General features: G+C 44.3%; 1 protein-coding gene across 2 annotated transcripts in view; it reads right to left on the bottom strand.

The window, feature by feature from the left end:
• The window catches only part of PTPN3 (protein tyrosine phosphatase non-receptor type 3), a 101,139-nt gene that overhangs the window by 35,359 nt on the left and 49,899 nt on the right, over nt 1-15,881 (bottom strand). For both annotated transcript variants that reach the window (XM_004372183.2, XM_004372184.2), the window contains 5 exons: nt 14,323-14,509; nt 14,097-14,174; nt 12,854-12,910; nt 11,441-11,597; nt 8,325-8,485 (listed from right to left, as the gene is read on the bottom strand). In XM_004372183.2, coding sequence (XP_004372240.1) covers nt 8,325-8,485; nt 11,441-11,597; nt 12,854-12,910; nt 14,097-14,174; nt 14,323-14,509 — 640 coding nt within the window. The remainder of the gene's footprint in view (nt 1-8,324; nt 8,486-11,440; nt 11,598-12,853; nt 12,911-14,096; nt 14,175-14,322; nt 14,510-15,881) is intronic.

The raw sequence follows: 15,881 nt of genomic DNA, 5'->3' as shown, positions 1-15,881 counted from the left end.
GGATTGGCGTAATATGTGCCCCATATGAATATGTATTCTTACGTGGAGGATCATGATACCCCACCTTTGCTAATCTGAATCCAAATAATGAGTCCTGTACCTAGGGTTTATCCTGTTGGGATGGCTGGAATATGACAGGTTAGTGTACCTTAGGCCATATGGGAATCCCTTTAGACAGCCATTCTTATGATGAGAGTTTACATGGGACTGACCACTTGAAACTATTAGAAAAGAGAAGAGACAAATAGTCAAGAGATGAACAAGGGAGAGATGGATGGAATCCCTTAAAGGAGTTCCCTGGTTTAGTTTTTGAGGATATTCCTCCCTTGGTACAGAGTGGGAGATTTAGAACACACCATCTGTAACATCTTCAGAACTATGGAAGGGAACAGTAGATGATGTTCCTGATGCTATGACTGTCCAAGAGAAATCATTGAACTCACTTGCCAGAGTAGTTTTGGATAATCAAATTGCCCTAGATTTCCTGTTAGCCTAGCAAAGAGGGGTCTGTGCTATACCTAACACCTCCTGCTGCACCTGGATTAACACCTTAGGAGAGGTGGAACAAGATATTAAAGTAATTCACCAGAAGGCTACTTGACTCCATATACCTCCATCTTCCGACTCCCCTTTTTTAGATATTTTCAGCTGGCTACCCTCAGGTGTTAGATCATGGATTAAGTCTATGTTGTCAACTGGATTAACAATATTTACTGCCATTGTAATAATCATAGGAATTGTTAAATGTTGTATTAAACTTCTGACAAATGCTGTTACCCAAAAGATCCATTTAATACCTAGGAAAAGAATAATGTACATTGACAGTACTTATACTTCAGATGGACTCGAGCTCACTCCTTGAATAAGTCATCAGATGTCAGGTTATTCGTCCAGTGTGGTGTGGCTTGCACTAACCGTTAAGTAGTAAAACCACAGAAGCAAGAGGCTAAAGCTATGGCATGGTGAAGACGTCAAGTTGTGCCCAGCTACCTTTTCACAATGTTCTGCTGCTATTTACAGTCTTGATTTCATTTTTCTTGAATCCACTGCTGGCGCCCCTGGAAGCAGCAGTCAGGCTCAAACAGTGTTGTTGCATTTGGACAAATCTGCACAAGACCTTCTTGGAAATGTTAAGAATTGGAGATGTCACGTTGAAGACTAGGGTGCACTTAACATGGAGTATACTTTCAGTTGTTTCATATGCATGTGACTGTTGGGCAGTGAATAAGAAAGAATGAAGAATTGACACCTTTGTATTAGGGTGCTGGTGAAGACTATTAAATGTGCTGTGTACTGCCAGAAGAGCAAACAAATCTGTCTTTGAAAGAAGTACCAGGCAGGAATTTGTTCTGCTGTGCGTGGAGTCACTAATAAGTCAGAACCAGCTTGATGGCACCTAACAATGATAACAACCTTTTCACATACATAGTACCCAAGGTGTTAAAGACATGCAAATAAGTAGCCATTCAGAATAAATATATGCTCAAAGTCCATGCAGAAGAGAGCCTTCTTTCAGAGTAGTAGTTAGTGAATTGATTAAAGAATGTCTCTTAAAATCCTTGATCAAAAGGAGGGAATGTGTAAGGGAGTTAAAAAAAATAACTAGGGTGCTTAATAAGATCTGAAATGGCTAGTTTGAGGAGTGGGTGTGATTCCTTCTTTTATGGTTGTTTTCACCCTAGCAGCAAACATCTTCCGTACTGTTTCTAAGAGACCTGTTTCTTCGACCCCTCCCTGTCACATATCCATGTAATTGCCATACCGTAACCAATCTAAGAAAGAGATGTATACTCTTTTAAGCCAGTTGCCTTACAGAGCTTGGCACAGGAAGTCCTTACAAGTTCGGCTACAGGAATCGATCCTTCATGAGTTCTGCCACCAGAAGCCCTGCCTTAAAATGAACTATCAATTGAGTAATGTCTTCTGATGATTGTCATAGAGTGAACTGTGTCCCCCCAAAATATGTGTCAACTTGGTTAGGCCACGATTCCCAGTATTTTGTGGTTGTCCTCCATCTTGTGATTAATATAATCTTCCTCTGTGTTGTAAATCCTAATCTTTGCCTATGGCTAATGAGGGAAGATTAGATTATGTTAAAGAGGATTAGGGTGGGATGTAACACCCTTGCTCAGGTCACATCCCTGAACCAATATAAAGGGAGTTTCCTGGGGTGTGGCCTGCACCACCTTTTATCTTACAAGAGATAAAAAGAAAGGGAAGTGAGTAGAGAGTGGGGGACCCATACCACCAAAAAAGCAGTGCCAGGAGCAGAGTGAGTGCTTTGAACCCGAGGTTCCTATGCGGAGAAGCTCCTAGTGCAGGGGAAGACTGAGGAGAAGGACCTTCCTCCAGAGCCAACAGAGAGAAAGACTTCTCTTGGAGCTGACACCCTGAATTTGCACTTACAGCCTACTAGACTGTGAAAAATAAATTTCTCTTCGTTAAAGCCATCCACTTGTGGTATTTTTTAGAGCAGTACTAGATGAATGAGATAGTGATCTAAACTCGTAAATACCAATCAAGTAATGTGTTTCATATCCATAGTTTCCCCTCCTATAAAACATCACTGCTGAGCTGCCATTTTGAATTATTGGATTCTGCGGCATGGAGTTCAGTCTATTCCCAGCTTGAGTTGCCTTTTTTTTTTTTCAATGAATCTCTCAGTTTTACATTATTCAGAGTATGGATGGTTATTCTATGACAACACTAATGGATGTTTCCTATAATGGGTGATAATGCAAGTGTGACTTGAGGACAACAAAGTGAGAAGATGAAGGTTCTGGTTGTGGTAAAGATGGATGATGCTGAAGTGGGAGGAATGTGTCTGAGTTTGACATGGCCTTTGGTGATGTAGCCAGCTGGGGTCCTTGTTTTAGATCAGCTGCATTCCACAAGTCTCCAAAGAGATCTTAGCTAACAGAGGGCAAGGAAGCAGGGAAATTGTGAGTCACCCGGCTGCTGCATGAGAATGGACACAGGGTGCTTTGTTTGCTGGGAAACTGGTTCTCAAATGCAGGACAAGTTAGCATGATCACTTAGCTTTTATCACTGAGAGTCTGTACAGAATGCACATCTTTTCCCTTGCTTAACAGAAACTTCAATGCAGGGAAAGCATGAGTTGGGCCACAAATACTCTCAAGAAGGAAGAACATCGTGGAAGTGGGAATAGACTTGGAACCAATTTAAGTCCTGAGTCTGCTCCTTTACACAAGAGAAAGAGAAAAACCCTACTTTCACTGAACAAGATACAGTACTGAGGCAGTCTGAGGCAGAGTCAGTGCTGCCACATTGCTCACACTGGAGGTGTAGCTACTGCAGGGAAGGGCTAATTGCTGAGGGTGGGTGAAGACTTGGGTTGCACCTGGCAGCAGTGAGCTGCTGCCAACAAACTAGATTTTTTTTTTAAAACATATATTCTGGTTTTAGCTCTGTATCTGACTAGCTGTACAACACTGGGCAGGCAAGTCACTTAGCCTCTCTGAGCCTCATTTTCTCCATCTATAAAAGAGTGATCCTAATAGCTCCAGCCATATCTGCTTCACAGATTCTATGAGGATCAACCAAGACAACATATGTGAAAATACACCTGGTGGATTCCAAAGTGCTATAGAAATGCTAATTATTATTAAGTGTGATTTTTATTACAGCTAGGACCATATGCTTTGCAGAACACATTTGTAATTGTTTACTGAAAGCCATGGGAGGGATGGGTAATTCCCTTAATGACAAAAATGCTTCAAAACAAGCTTTGCTGGAAATCAGCAAAGGGTTGCTATCTATGGCCCAGCTACTCCACTGCAGGACCTTTGTGTTGTGGAGTGGGTGGTCTGGGCACCTACTGTAGACCCTGCTGGGGAACAGCCCCTTCTTCCTCTTCCTGTCCAGAGCACATCCCCCACCAGCCAAGCTGTTCACCTGCTAACAGCATTGGAGGTAGCAGGTAGAAAAGCAGAACAACCACGACTCTGGCATCAGACAGCCCTGGTTCCAAACCAAGCACGACATGAGTACTTCTTGTGTGGAGCGTAGGCATATTCTTAGACTCTCTTTATTTATAAATAATAACAGTTGTTACTTTTTACTGCACTCGTTAACTGTGTGCCAGACAATGCATTTAGTATTTAATCTAACCCCTAAAACTAACCCATGAGATACCCAATTTATAGATGGGGAAACAGAGGCCACAGAGGTTAAGGAACATGCCTGAGGTCACACAGGAAGTGGTAGAGCCAGGATTTAAATCAAGTCTGTCTGGATCCAGGTGGCTAGACAACCTCTCAGATCCTTTCTAGCTCTGTTGTACTATTACTAACGATTATCCTCACATGTAAACAGCATTTGTTGTTTCCAAAAGTCATACAGTGGTTAAGTGAACAGGCTTTTGAGTTAGCCTGCCTGGGTTCCAAGCCTGGCTCTGCAATTTACTGTGACCTTGAAGAGGTTACTTAACCTCTCTGAGACTCTGTTTCTCCATCTATATAATGGGGATAACGACAGTATCTGTATAGGGCTGCTGCAAGAATTAAGTGAGGTAATATATGTAAAGCCCTTGGCACACAGTAAGTGCTCATTAACGGCCACCTCTGTATTAGAGTTTATTTGATCCAATCTCCTTCTCCAGCAACTGTCTAAGACATCTTTCCCCCTCTAGAGCAGTGCTTTTCTAATTATGTTCCATTTAGCTGAGGGTTCCTTGTGGTGGTGTGCAGGGCAGGGGAGACTGAAGAGGCCAGGCTCCACGTACCCCCAGCTCCATCACAGAACAGTTCTGGGGTTTTTTTCCTTCCCATTGGTAAAAGTTTGCACATTTATTTGATTATTCATTAGAAATACAAAGTCAAGACAGAAGTACTTTTGGTTGACCTGGTTTTAAAAAATCCCCTGTGCCAAAAAGAAGGGATCACCTTCTTGTGAAAACACTTAGAAGGGGTGAATTTTAGGTGAATGGTCAGGGTGAGAGGAAGTTTTAAGTGAACTGGAACAGCTCTGCTTTCATGTGTTCCGAATTTTAGAATTCTGCAAAAGATGTTATTTAAAAAGAAACATATAGAATGAAGAAAATGTGTACATACTGAAATATAACCCAAAAATTGGTATGTTCTTCATTTTTTATACTATAACCCAACTATGCCTCTGAAGAAAAGACTTAGGATGAGTAGCAGCAGGATAATGGTTCTAGTAGGATCTCTACCCTCTCATTCTCTGGATCAGGGTGTGGATCACAATCTCCTGGTGATCTGGTTAACAGTACCAATATCTGGGTCCCAGACCAGAGCTGCTGCTTGAGTAGCCGTAGGTTGGGCCCCATTTTAAAAAGCTCTCCAGATGATTTCCGTACAGGTAATCAGAGGGTCACCCTTAGAGAAACACTACTCCAAAACAAGTGCGGGATGGGGTTGGGTACTTCTCCCTAAAGCATTTCATCCTTCTTAAAAAACCTGATGGAACACTGTTCAAGGGAAATTCTATGTGTGATTCCCCTATTTAATAAAACACGTGTAAGTTAAGCCACCTCAGTGAAGGGGATTTTATGCAGTACTGTTTATGTCTAGGCTTTGAGTGGTCTTTTTACTCATTGACAGCCCACAGCACCTCCTTGTGGACTCTCTGATCAAACAGAACTGGTTCCCATTGGGTTGAAGGCGTTCCATCCGCTGGAGACACCTCCCAGAACACTCTGCCACACTGCCCAACCCAGGTAGGCCTATTTCCTTATGCTGCCTCACACCTTATGAGCTTAGGTCTATATTCAGGCCTTGACCTTTCTGGAATACCCTCCCCTCCACACTTAATCCCACCCATTCTTTATTAATCCTACATCCCACTCCAAAACCCCCTCACCTCCAGCTCCTACAGAACATGCTGTTATACTGTTAGTTGCCATTGTGTCAGCTCTAACTCATGGCGATCCCATGTACAACAGAATGAAACACTGCCCAGTCCTGCACCGTCTTCTTGATCACTGGTATGCTCAACTCCACTGTTTGGCCACTCTGTATTCTGAGTGCTTTCCAACCTAGGGAACTCATCTTCCAGTACTCTATTGGACAGTATTCTTTTGTGACCCACTGTCTAATTTTTGGAAGCAGGTCATCTGGCCTTTTTTCCCAGTCTGTCTTAGTCTGGAAGCTTCGATGAAACCTGTCCACCATGGGTGAACCTGCTGGAATTCGAAATACCGGTGGCATAGCTCCCAGCGTGACGGCAGTATGCAAGCCACAACAGTATGACAAACCAACATTCCATGTATAAAATCTTGTCCTATCTTGGTCTTTAGCTGTTTGAGACTCATGTTTTCCCAAATATTCCAAAATTAGAATGTAAGATCCTTGGGGCCAGAAATCCCCCTCCCACTTTTCCTTCCCTCATCGCTGCTCCTGGCCCAGGGTCAGGCATATAGTAAATATCTAATATGTACTTGCTGAATGAAGAATGACTCTACTGTGCCTTTCTCCCCTTTCATGTCCCCTCCAACACCAAAAAAGAATAAATCTGATGTATTCTGTGGCTGCTTTTTAAGTTCTTCCTTGTTTAAATTATTTTGGAGAATGTTTTAAAATTTTAATAAGTTTTATTGTCTAAAGTACATATTTCAATTTTGAACTTTTTTTGCAATGCAGGACCAAAGAACATAATTCTCTACATTTTTTTTTCTTTTTTGAATTTTAAGCCTACATAGATAGCCTCCTGCAGGCCACTGAAAAAGGGGACATTTCTGTTTGTAGAATACAATCCTCAGTATATATCAGCTCTATACCAAAGTGATTATTGCTCCTGATTTCATTTCCACAAAATGTTATTGTTGTATGACACTGAGTTGATCCCAACTCATAGCAATCCTACAGGACAGAATAGAGCTGCCCCATAGGGTTTCCTATGCTATAATCTTGATGGGAGCAGATTGCCAGGTCTTTTTTCCCACAGAGTAGCTGGTGGGTTTGAACCAAGGATCTTTTGGTTAGCAGCTGAGTGCTTAGCCATTGTGCAGCCAGGGCTCCTTTTCCACAAACTACTTACTTTCTGTCTATATTATCTGTCAAGGAAATTAATTAAAAGTTTTAAACTCCCTATTAATTTTTTCTCTGTCAGTTACCTTCACCTTTCCTTTGTGAGTTTTTGCTTTCCAGTGTTGTTCAATACACACTGCTCTAATAATATGTTTGGTTTACATTCTCTTCCTTATACCATTATAAAACAAACGTTTCTCTCTCAAGGCTTTGTGCTTTGCATTATATTTTGTTCGATACTCCTATTACGCATCTTTCCTCAATCAATCTGCAGTCAAGTACATTGGACAAACTTCTTAGTTTTGCTTCTGTGTCTTTTTTCTGATATGGCTTTCTAACAAACAACACATTGTTGATTTCTGTTTTGGAATCTGATCTGAGGTTCTGGTTCTTATGAATCCAGACTCCGTGTGTTATTGTTAATCATGATCTGTTTTCTTGTAGCACCTATTTTATGCTTCTTTGTGCTCTTCCTTCTGTTATCTTTCATTGTATGAAAACACTGTTTTACCTTCTAAGTGATTTGGAAGATAAACACATCCTATTTTAATTGTTAGTGATTGGTAAAACTGACTTAAACCCCAGTCTCCTTTGGTCCTGATTTGTTTTGTAAAAAGCCTGTGCATGTGTCTTTGTCAGTGGTCTCAATCCTATGGGGTATATGTTCCTCCTGGGAAGACAGGGTCTGACTTTGGTTTCTACTCGTGTGCATACAGGTTCCGGGGGACTTAGGAAGGCAAGACATGATGCTCGCTTGGGATGATCTCACTGCTCTAAATTACCTAGCATGGCTGGTGGGGTCAGAGGCTCGGCCCCTTCGTCATCCCTCAGGCTGCTTGGCCATGCCACCTCTCTGTTACCTTCTACTGCTGAGAGGTTTCGAGCTTTTATGTTAGCAGTTAAACATGCTCTGAGTCCCTCCTCCTCAATTTCTGACATGTTTCTCCATGACTACGGAACGTTACTAGAATAAAAGGTGAGGCAGAGTTCAGTGACAGGCAGTGGTCCCGATCCTGCTTTCTCAGGTTCACTCTGCTGTCTGCTCTGATCCCAAGAGGGTGGCTGCCTGCTGTGTACTCATACCCCGTGCTGAGTGCAGGCCTCACCCCATCCGTCCTCACTGGGACTCAGCTGATTCTTTTAGGTTTGTGAATCAGATAACCCTCTCGACTTCAGGAGATGAGGTTGTGTCCCCGCTCCGTCCCTCTGCTGTACTTCTCTGTGGTTCAGCAGTGGTCAGGCGCCACACAGGCCTTGTGGAAGTAGCCCAGGCCTGGGGAATCAGTCCTTACCGGGCCACGATGAGTTGAATCTTACCTCAAATTGGATCAGCACTGTCCCACTTTCGAGGCCCTTCTTGAGCTGTTCCATGGATCCCTCTAGAGTGTCCCCACCCTCTGGACACACAGGGAAAATGGTCTCTGGGAAAAGCTGGTTCAGTTCATCTTCAGATTTGATATCAGCAAATGAGTGGACAACTGCAATGTACAAAACACAGTGTGTCTGGCTTGTGGAATAACACTCGCGCTTATCAGTTTTCCTCAAAAAATTACACTTACAACTCCTGAATGTAGATCGTTTAAAACATCTTATTAAATGATTTAGCACCACTAATCATTTTCACCAAAGACAATACTTCTCACTGAATGATTCAATATGTGCTAATTATACAAAATGACATACTAATCTTCCTGGTTTGTTTTAAACGATGGTGTTTAGTGCTCAGAGGCTTTTGCCAAAGGTAAGGGAATGAGAAAGAACGTTGTTTCAAGAAAATACAATGTTCCTCTTTGCTCTCTCTGAAGTGGCTGTTCTTCTACCTGTCCCTCCACCCCTGTGCCTTCCTACTTGGGCTCCTTTTCTTTTGCTCCCTTAAAATGGCATTTTCCAGGGTGTCAGCGTGAGGTTTGGTGGTTTCTTGGTGACACAATCTGACCCTGAGAGTTCAGTTTCTAACTCAAGGTCATTTCCATGTGGGAGGCTCCCAGGTAAACACTTCTAGTCCTAACATCACTGAGCCTCAGCCCTACCTCTTTAGTAAAAATTCTCCCTTCACAGCACACACAATATGGGTAGAAACCAATCTAACACTCCCTCTTCTCCCACCCTGCACAAAGCTTCCCCGACCACACATGCCTCTTTCTGTTGACTGTCCCTTCCTTCTCCAACCCCCTAAACTGAAAACTGGAATTATCTCTGAATTTTCCCCTTCACTTAGAAAGGGAAGTCACTCCTTTACTCAAAAGCCTTCAGTGGCTCCCTGCTGCCTTCAAGATAACAGGAAAGGACAGACTTAATGGTCTGACTGAGACTGGAGGAACCCCAGAAAGCATGGCCCCCGGACTCTCTACTAGCCCAGAACTAAAACAATTTCCGAGGCCAACTCTTCAGACAAAGATTGGACTGGACTGTGGGACATAAAATGATACTCGTAAAGAATGTGCTTCTTAGCTCAAGTAGATACGTGAGACTAAATGGGCAGCTTCTGTCCGGAGGTGAGATGAGAAGGGTCATGAGCTAGTTGAAGGGACATGGGAAATCAGGGGTGGAAAGGAGGAGTGTCACAGTATAGGGAGAGCAATTAGGGTCACATAACAACGTATGTATAAATTTTTGTATAGGAGACTAACTTGAAATGTAAACTTTCACTTAAACTACAACAATAAACAAACAAAAAAAGATAACAGGAAAGGAGAAGAAAGTTAACAACTGTTGCGTTTCTCCACATAGTTGAATTGAATTCTTATAATAATTCTGAATCAGTTGTCATTACATCCATTTCACAGATGAGGAAACTGAGTCTCAGGGCAAATACTCTGTCCAAAGTGACTTTGCTTGTCAGGGTGGGAGATGGAACTTCTGTCCACATCTATCTGACCCTAAAGCACACATTCCTTCCACTGCACCAAGAATTTCAGCTCTTCTGCTGCAACCTTTGTGACTTCTGTCCTATTTGCTAGTCCCTGTGCTACTGTTTACTTATCAGTTTTTCTTAAAGTCAACTACTTTTCTTTAAATCAGCTGACTTTTTTGCTTAAAATAATCCTATTATCATTACAGTCACTAGAAAACCAGCAGCACTATCCTTTTAGCTCGAATAGTCTATAAACATCAGTTTTTTTCACCTCAAGCAGGTGCCAGGCCCTTCCAGGGACCAGTAGAGGAGGACTGCCTGCCCACCTGGCCAGCAGGCTGTCCTGCAGGCCCACTAGACTTCAGTGGGTCACAGGGTGTGTTCCTGTTTATGAGGACGGTTGCTCCTAACCTTTGAAATTCCTCCAGCCCCTATTATCATGGGGCCTTACCAGTCATTTGGCAGCAGGACAACTTAACTTCTCCGAGACTTGGTTTCCATTTCTTTGCTTGGGGATACTGCTACTACCCTTATAGAAGAATTGAATAGGATACTCACGAAAAGCTGTTACAATACTGCAAGTACATCACTGGCGCTCCACAGACACCAGCTACTGTTACTACTGGACACCTACTGTGCACCAAGCACGGAGCTAGGAATTGGTGGGGATGGGGAGGTGGATGGGAGTGGGTAAGGATGCGGAGAGATCAGGTAAGGCCTCATGGAGAAGGTGGGCTCAGAACTGGCTCTGCTGGGAATAGAGAGAAAGCAAGAAAACACATGCATGGGGGCATGGGCTATGTCCACACAAGGGAGGCCAAGAACAAAGAGATGCAGGGACCAAGCTGTGCAGCCACATACCTCATGTACTTGCAGCAGTTTAAAGCTGGCTTATGATTTTATAACAACGAGCTCAACTATAGCAGTGGTACTCAGTAGAGGCCATCCTTCAATTGCCTCCCATGTCTCAGGTGCAGAGAGGGTGCTTTCGAGCACAAGTATCATTTAATCATCACAAGAACCCTGTGAGTTAGGTACTGTTTTTATCCTCATTTTATATTTGAGGAAACCAAAACACACCCTGGGTAAGGAATTGTTGTTGCTCCCTTACCCTGTAAGAGGCAGTGTTGGGAAGCACCCAAGGCAGCCTGGCTCAGCCCCACTCTGCTGACTGCCTTCCCAGCAAAACCAGATGCACATGAATCAAATATAACCTGGTCCTCAAGAAGGGGTTGAAAATGCAAACGTCTACAGGGCCAGGCAGCTCAGAAAGGCGTGTGATATGAGCCAAGTTGGGCCTGGGAGGAACTGGCAGGCTCATGCCCTGTTTAAAGGGGGTGGTGGGTGCTGCCAACCTGCAGGACTAGCCACAAGGGGCCAGGTGCCATGTTGGCAGATATTCTAATCTTTCAAGTGAGTAGCCAGACGTCTAGGTGGTTACATGGACATTCTTGATTTCAGTGTTGGCTACAAATTCAGCATCTTCAAAAACATCCCATGAGCCAGATAAAATCTGCTTTGCTAAGGCAGTGCCCTCCCCCCCCCCCCCCCGCCCCAGCTTCCCACAGGTGGCTGTTACCTTTCCTCCTGATCACCAGGGCCAGCTCCCTCGTGTGGGACTCCCGGCTGGCTTTGATGAACATCACCACTTGGTCATGGGTGTGTTCAGAGATGTCCCGGCCATTGATTAGCACGATTTGATCCCCTTCGTTCAGCTTAGGAATGCAGGTGTCCGCCTGTGTGGAGGACAAGGCAAGTTTCTTCGGTTACCATAACGCGATCCTCAAGGGGACCCACACTGCCGTGCTCTGATCCCAGACACTTGAGACCATGAGGTCCCCATGAGGGACCTTTACTCCCTCAGGTATCACTGTCATTATTTTTACATCCATTGCTATGTTTAGATGGTAGTTGGCTGTGGGATCTTAAAGAAACGCTGCTGGGAATGTAAATTATGAGGCATTTTAAAATAAGGCTAAGAAAATTGCCAAAGCCATTTCTCTACGGCAGCCAACCTTTACTTGTTACAACAATGACTATCATGTTCCCCATCTTTTATTTTCTAGACATACTGCTGGAAAATGATTTGCCAGTTAAAAGTGAGTCTTTATCTCATAAAGGAGAAAGGCTTTGTAAGCGTGCTGCCAGAGGCAGAGCCCATTGTGGAGAGACGTGATGAGCTCAACAGTATAGCTCTGAAAGCCTCCTTAGTTCATAGAGGCCACAAACAGCAATACAAATAAACTACATGCTTAAGAGCTACTAAAGAGTAAAGCCCTCAAGCTGGTACCCTCTTAGAGTGCACCCACTCCTGCTGCTGTCAAGTCAGCTCCAACTCATAGCAACCCTGTAGGACAGAGAAGAACTGTCATAGGGTTTCGAAGGCTATAATTTTTATGGAAGCAGACTGCTACATCTTCCACCTGTGGAGTGGCTGATGGGTTCGAACTGCCGACCTCTGGGTTAGCAGCCAAGGGCTTAACCGCTGTACCACCAGGGCTCCATCCTAGGAGACACAGTGTCTCTTTAAAGCTCTAATGCTGCTTTATAATAGCAAATGAGCTCCTTAGGAAACCTAAACAGAGAGCTGAGGGTGCAAGAGGTGGGATGGTAGAGAGGAAGGCACAGGGTCCATGTCCTGCTCAAAGTGGGCAAGACAGAGCAAACTCTGTGCCCCAATTTCCTTCTCTTGAGCAGCAGTCCTCAAACTTCATTGTGCATGCACATCACCCAGGGATCTTGCTGAAATGCAGAGTCTGGTGCAGCAGGTCTGGAGTGGGCCCCAGCTTCTGCATTTCTAATAAGCACCAGGTAAGGCAGATGCTGCCGCTCCATGAACCACACTGAGCACCGTGAAAACATGGATTCTACACTTCCCTCCAGCTAGATGCGTGCATTCACACACACACGCTGCTGCTGGCAGAAAAGAAACAGAACACAGAAATAGAAACCTGTTAGATTTAGGGGAATAACACAGAACATGTTTACTTACAGGTGACTCTGGGTTTATCCTTGATACCACAAGAGGCATCTTCTGATCCACTCCTCCCTATAAACATTTTAAATTAAAACAATGCTTCAGCTCATAGCAACAGAGAAGCACAGATGCCAACAAAGTGGGTCCTCCCAGCACACGGGAGGCCTCGAACTTCACTCTGACTTGTTCTAATCACAGGGTCGGCACCCTTTCAGAATCATGGTACAAAATTCCCGACCCCTCCGAGTCTAGTGTGCTAACCAGGAGTAGACTCTGCTCAGAAGCCTCCCACCACCAACCCCATTCTTCCTGAACTAGCGAGGCACAGAGAGGGAGCAGGTTCCTCTTCTAAAATGCTAACACTCCTGAGGAAAGGGCCCTCCATGGCACATCTTCTAAGTGCTGCTAGAAAAGGGAGTTTTCAGTGGAAGAGAGGTACTTAGGAAAGGTCACATGCTGTGAGGGCTTCTGACACCTAAGAGCAGATCTTCAGCTGGGCTGCTGGGGTCTCTGGGAGCTGTGAACAACGGCAGCCGGGAAGTGGACAGTACAGAACACCTGCCCTTGAGCAGGGGTCAGTATGCTTTTTCTGTATAGGGCCAGATAGTTAATATTTGTTGTAGGACAGAGGTCTCTTGTAACTACTCACCTCAGTCCTTGTGGTGCAGAAGTAGCCACGAACAGTCTGTAAACGAGTAGGTGTGGCCCTGTTCCAAGAACGCTTAACTGTATTTATGAAAACATGTGGGACCTTTACCCTGAAGGCCTGCAGAGGAGGGTGATGAACTTGGAAACAGTTGTTTTCTTATCAGCTTAAGAAATGCTGAGGGGTTCTCAAGTCTGTTTTATTAAATAATCCCTCTTCAGGGGGTAGACCTGCTTGCTAGCTGTGTGCCTAACCTCTCTAAGCCTCAGTATTCCTCTGTTAAGTGGGTATAAGCATACCAACTTCACAGTTTATTAGGAGTCAGTGAGGTGATATAAATCAAGTGCTCAGCAGATGCCAGGCACCAAGCAGGCACTCAGGATGAGGCAGCTGCCATGGCAACATACCAAAAAAAAAAAACAAAAAAAAACACATACAAACCCGTTGCCACTGAGTCGATTCCGACTCATAGCGACCCAAACTCCCAATTCTGAGGGCTGAGCCAATATCCTTACATAGCTTTAGGTATATGGCACATTTCCAATGGGAATTAAAATTCATCTAAAGATTGCTTCATAGTATAAAAATCTGTTATAAATACACACAGTGTACCTTAAGATTAAATCCGAACTTTCCATCTTCATCTGGTGTGATACGGATCAAGAGTAAGTAGCCATCACCATCATCGTTCTGGAAAGCATTGGAAAGTGGTCAGTTATGCTACTTCTCTCTCCAGCTGTTGATGATAGATTTTTTTTTCTTTCAGTCATAAGCACTCAAATGCCCACGAAGCACCTTGGCACTGGAGCTTGTGTGGGCCACCTGTCCACTCGCTCACCTTGTCACAGTAGTACTGGCTGGAGTCCTCAGTGGAGACCCCTTTGGTCACCCTATGGTAGTCCTCTAAGAACTGCTGGTCAACACCGTCTGGTGAGCAGGAGCCTGGAGCATTTGAAGATGGAGACACAGAACTGGATGACTTCTGGGTCAGGCAGCTTTGTGCTGGATTGTTCTCGGATATGCTCCTTTGTCATGGGGAAGGAGGAGATATTTTAATAACCGGATTGATATTTCATCAGAGCAAACATTACTGACTGTTGGGGCTTGGTGTCTCAGGGTTGTCCAATATCCCCTAAACCTTACAGAGCCCCAGAGTTCAACCCCAGGGCTCTCACACACCACCGGCTGCTGCCCTTCCCCTCATCTGGCCCAATGTCATCACCTTTGGTTTTGGAGGAAAAGGGGAAAGAGGGCAGGGAGGATACAAGAACAGCCGAAAACCCAGCTCCCTTCCCTGCTGCTTTAGAAGGGCGAAAGGGGCATGGGTCCAACTATAGGTGGTTTAACTATTGAACCAGGCTCTGCCAGGCAAGCTTAGTCAGATGCATAGGTTTCTATTCCTTCCAGAAGCTTTCTTTCCCCCCTTTCATTCCTGCTAATAGCTATGCTTCACAGGACTCTTGGCTACCTGAAGGAAATGGGACTACTATTGTATGTTCAAAATAATTTATATTATTCCCAGTTTGTATTATTTGCCTACAACATGCATTGGACTCCCACAATGAGATAGTATGTTTTATTTTTCTCTAATATTAACTAGTTGCTGCTGAGTCGATTCCTACTCATGGCAACCCCACGTGTGTCAGAGTAGAATTATACTCCCCAGGGTTTTACATGGCTGATATTTGGAAGCAGGTCTTCAGGCAGTTCTTCTGAGGCACCTCTGGGTGGACTTGACTCTCCAGTCTTTTGGTCAGCAACCAAGTGTGTTTACCATTTGTACTTCTGTATCTTAGAGCTGCAGAGTCTAATACAGGAGCCAGTAGCCACACATGGCTATTTAAATTTTAATAAATTATTATTAGAAAGTTAGTTCCTCAGCCATATCAACCCCACATTTCAAATGCTCAATAGCCACATGTGGCTAGTGGCTCCTGCACTGGACAGCACAGACAGAACATTCTCATCAGCACAGAAAGTTCTACTGGACAGCACTGTCTTCGAGAATCACGGACTATTAGAACTTAATAGTCCTCTGTGGTCATTTAGCCCAACTCCACCTCACAGATGAAGAAAGTGAGGTTGAGAAAGGCCGTGTGACTTGCCCAAGTTCACACAGATTTTCCTTTATTCAGTGGGCAGGAGTCTGATGGATGTGTGCTCCTGAGCATTCTTTCGTCTCCAGACCACACCAAGTCTGCTCCTAAGACCCCAGCTCTGACCGCACAGGGCCACAGGTGTTAGCCATCTCAGCCATAACTGTACAGGGAGACTGACTTTTCTGTATCAACACACCCCTACACTAAACCTCTTCCAGAGCCAAGCCTAGAAAAAGATGTCTTAAAAAGCCTATGAAACATGGGGTTCTCCCTCTCTCTACAGACTCTACCACATTTT

The sequence above is a fragment of the Trichechus manatus genome, unplaced genomic scaffold (genome assembly GCF_000243295.1).
Source record: "Trichechus manatus latirostris isolate Lorelei unplaced genomic scaffold, TriManLat1.0 scaffold00016, whole genome shotgun sequence".
Taxonomy (NCBI): domain Eukaryota; kingdom Metazoa; phylum Chordata; class Mammalia; order Sirenia; family Trichechidae; genus Trichechus; species Trichechus manatus.
This window is presented reverse-complemented; position numbering and strand designations above follow the sequence as displayed.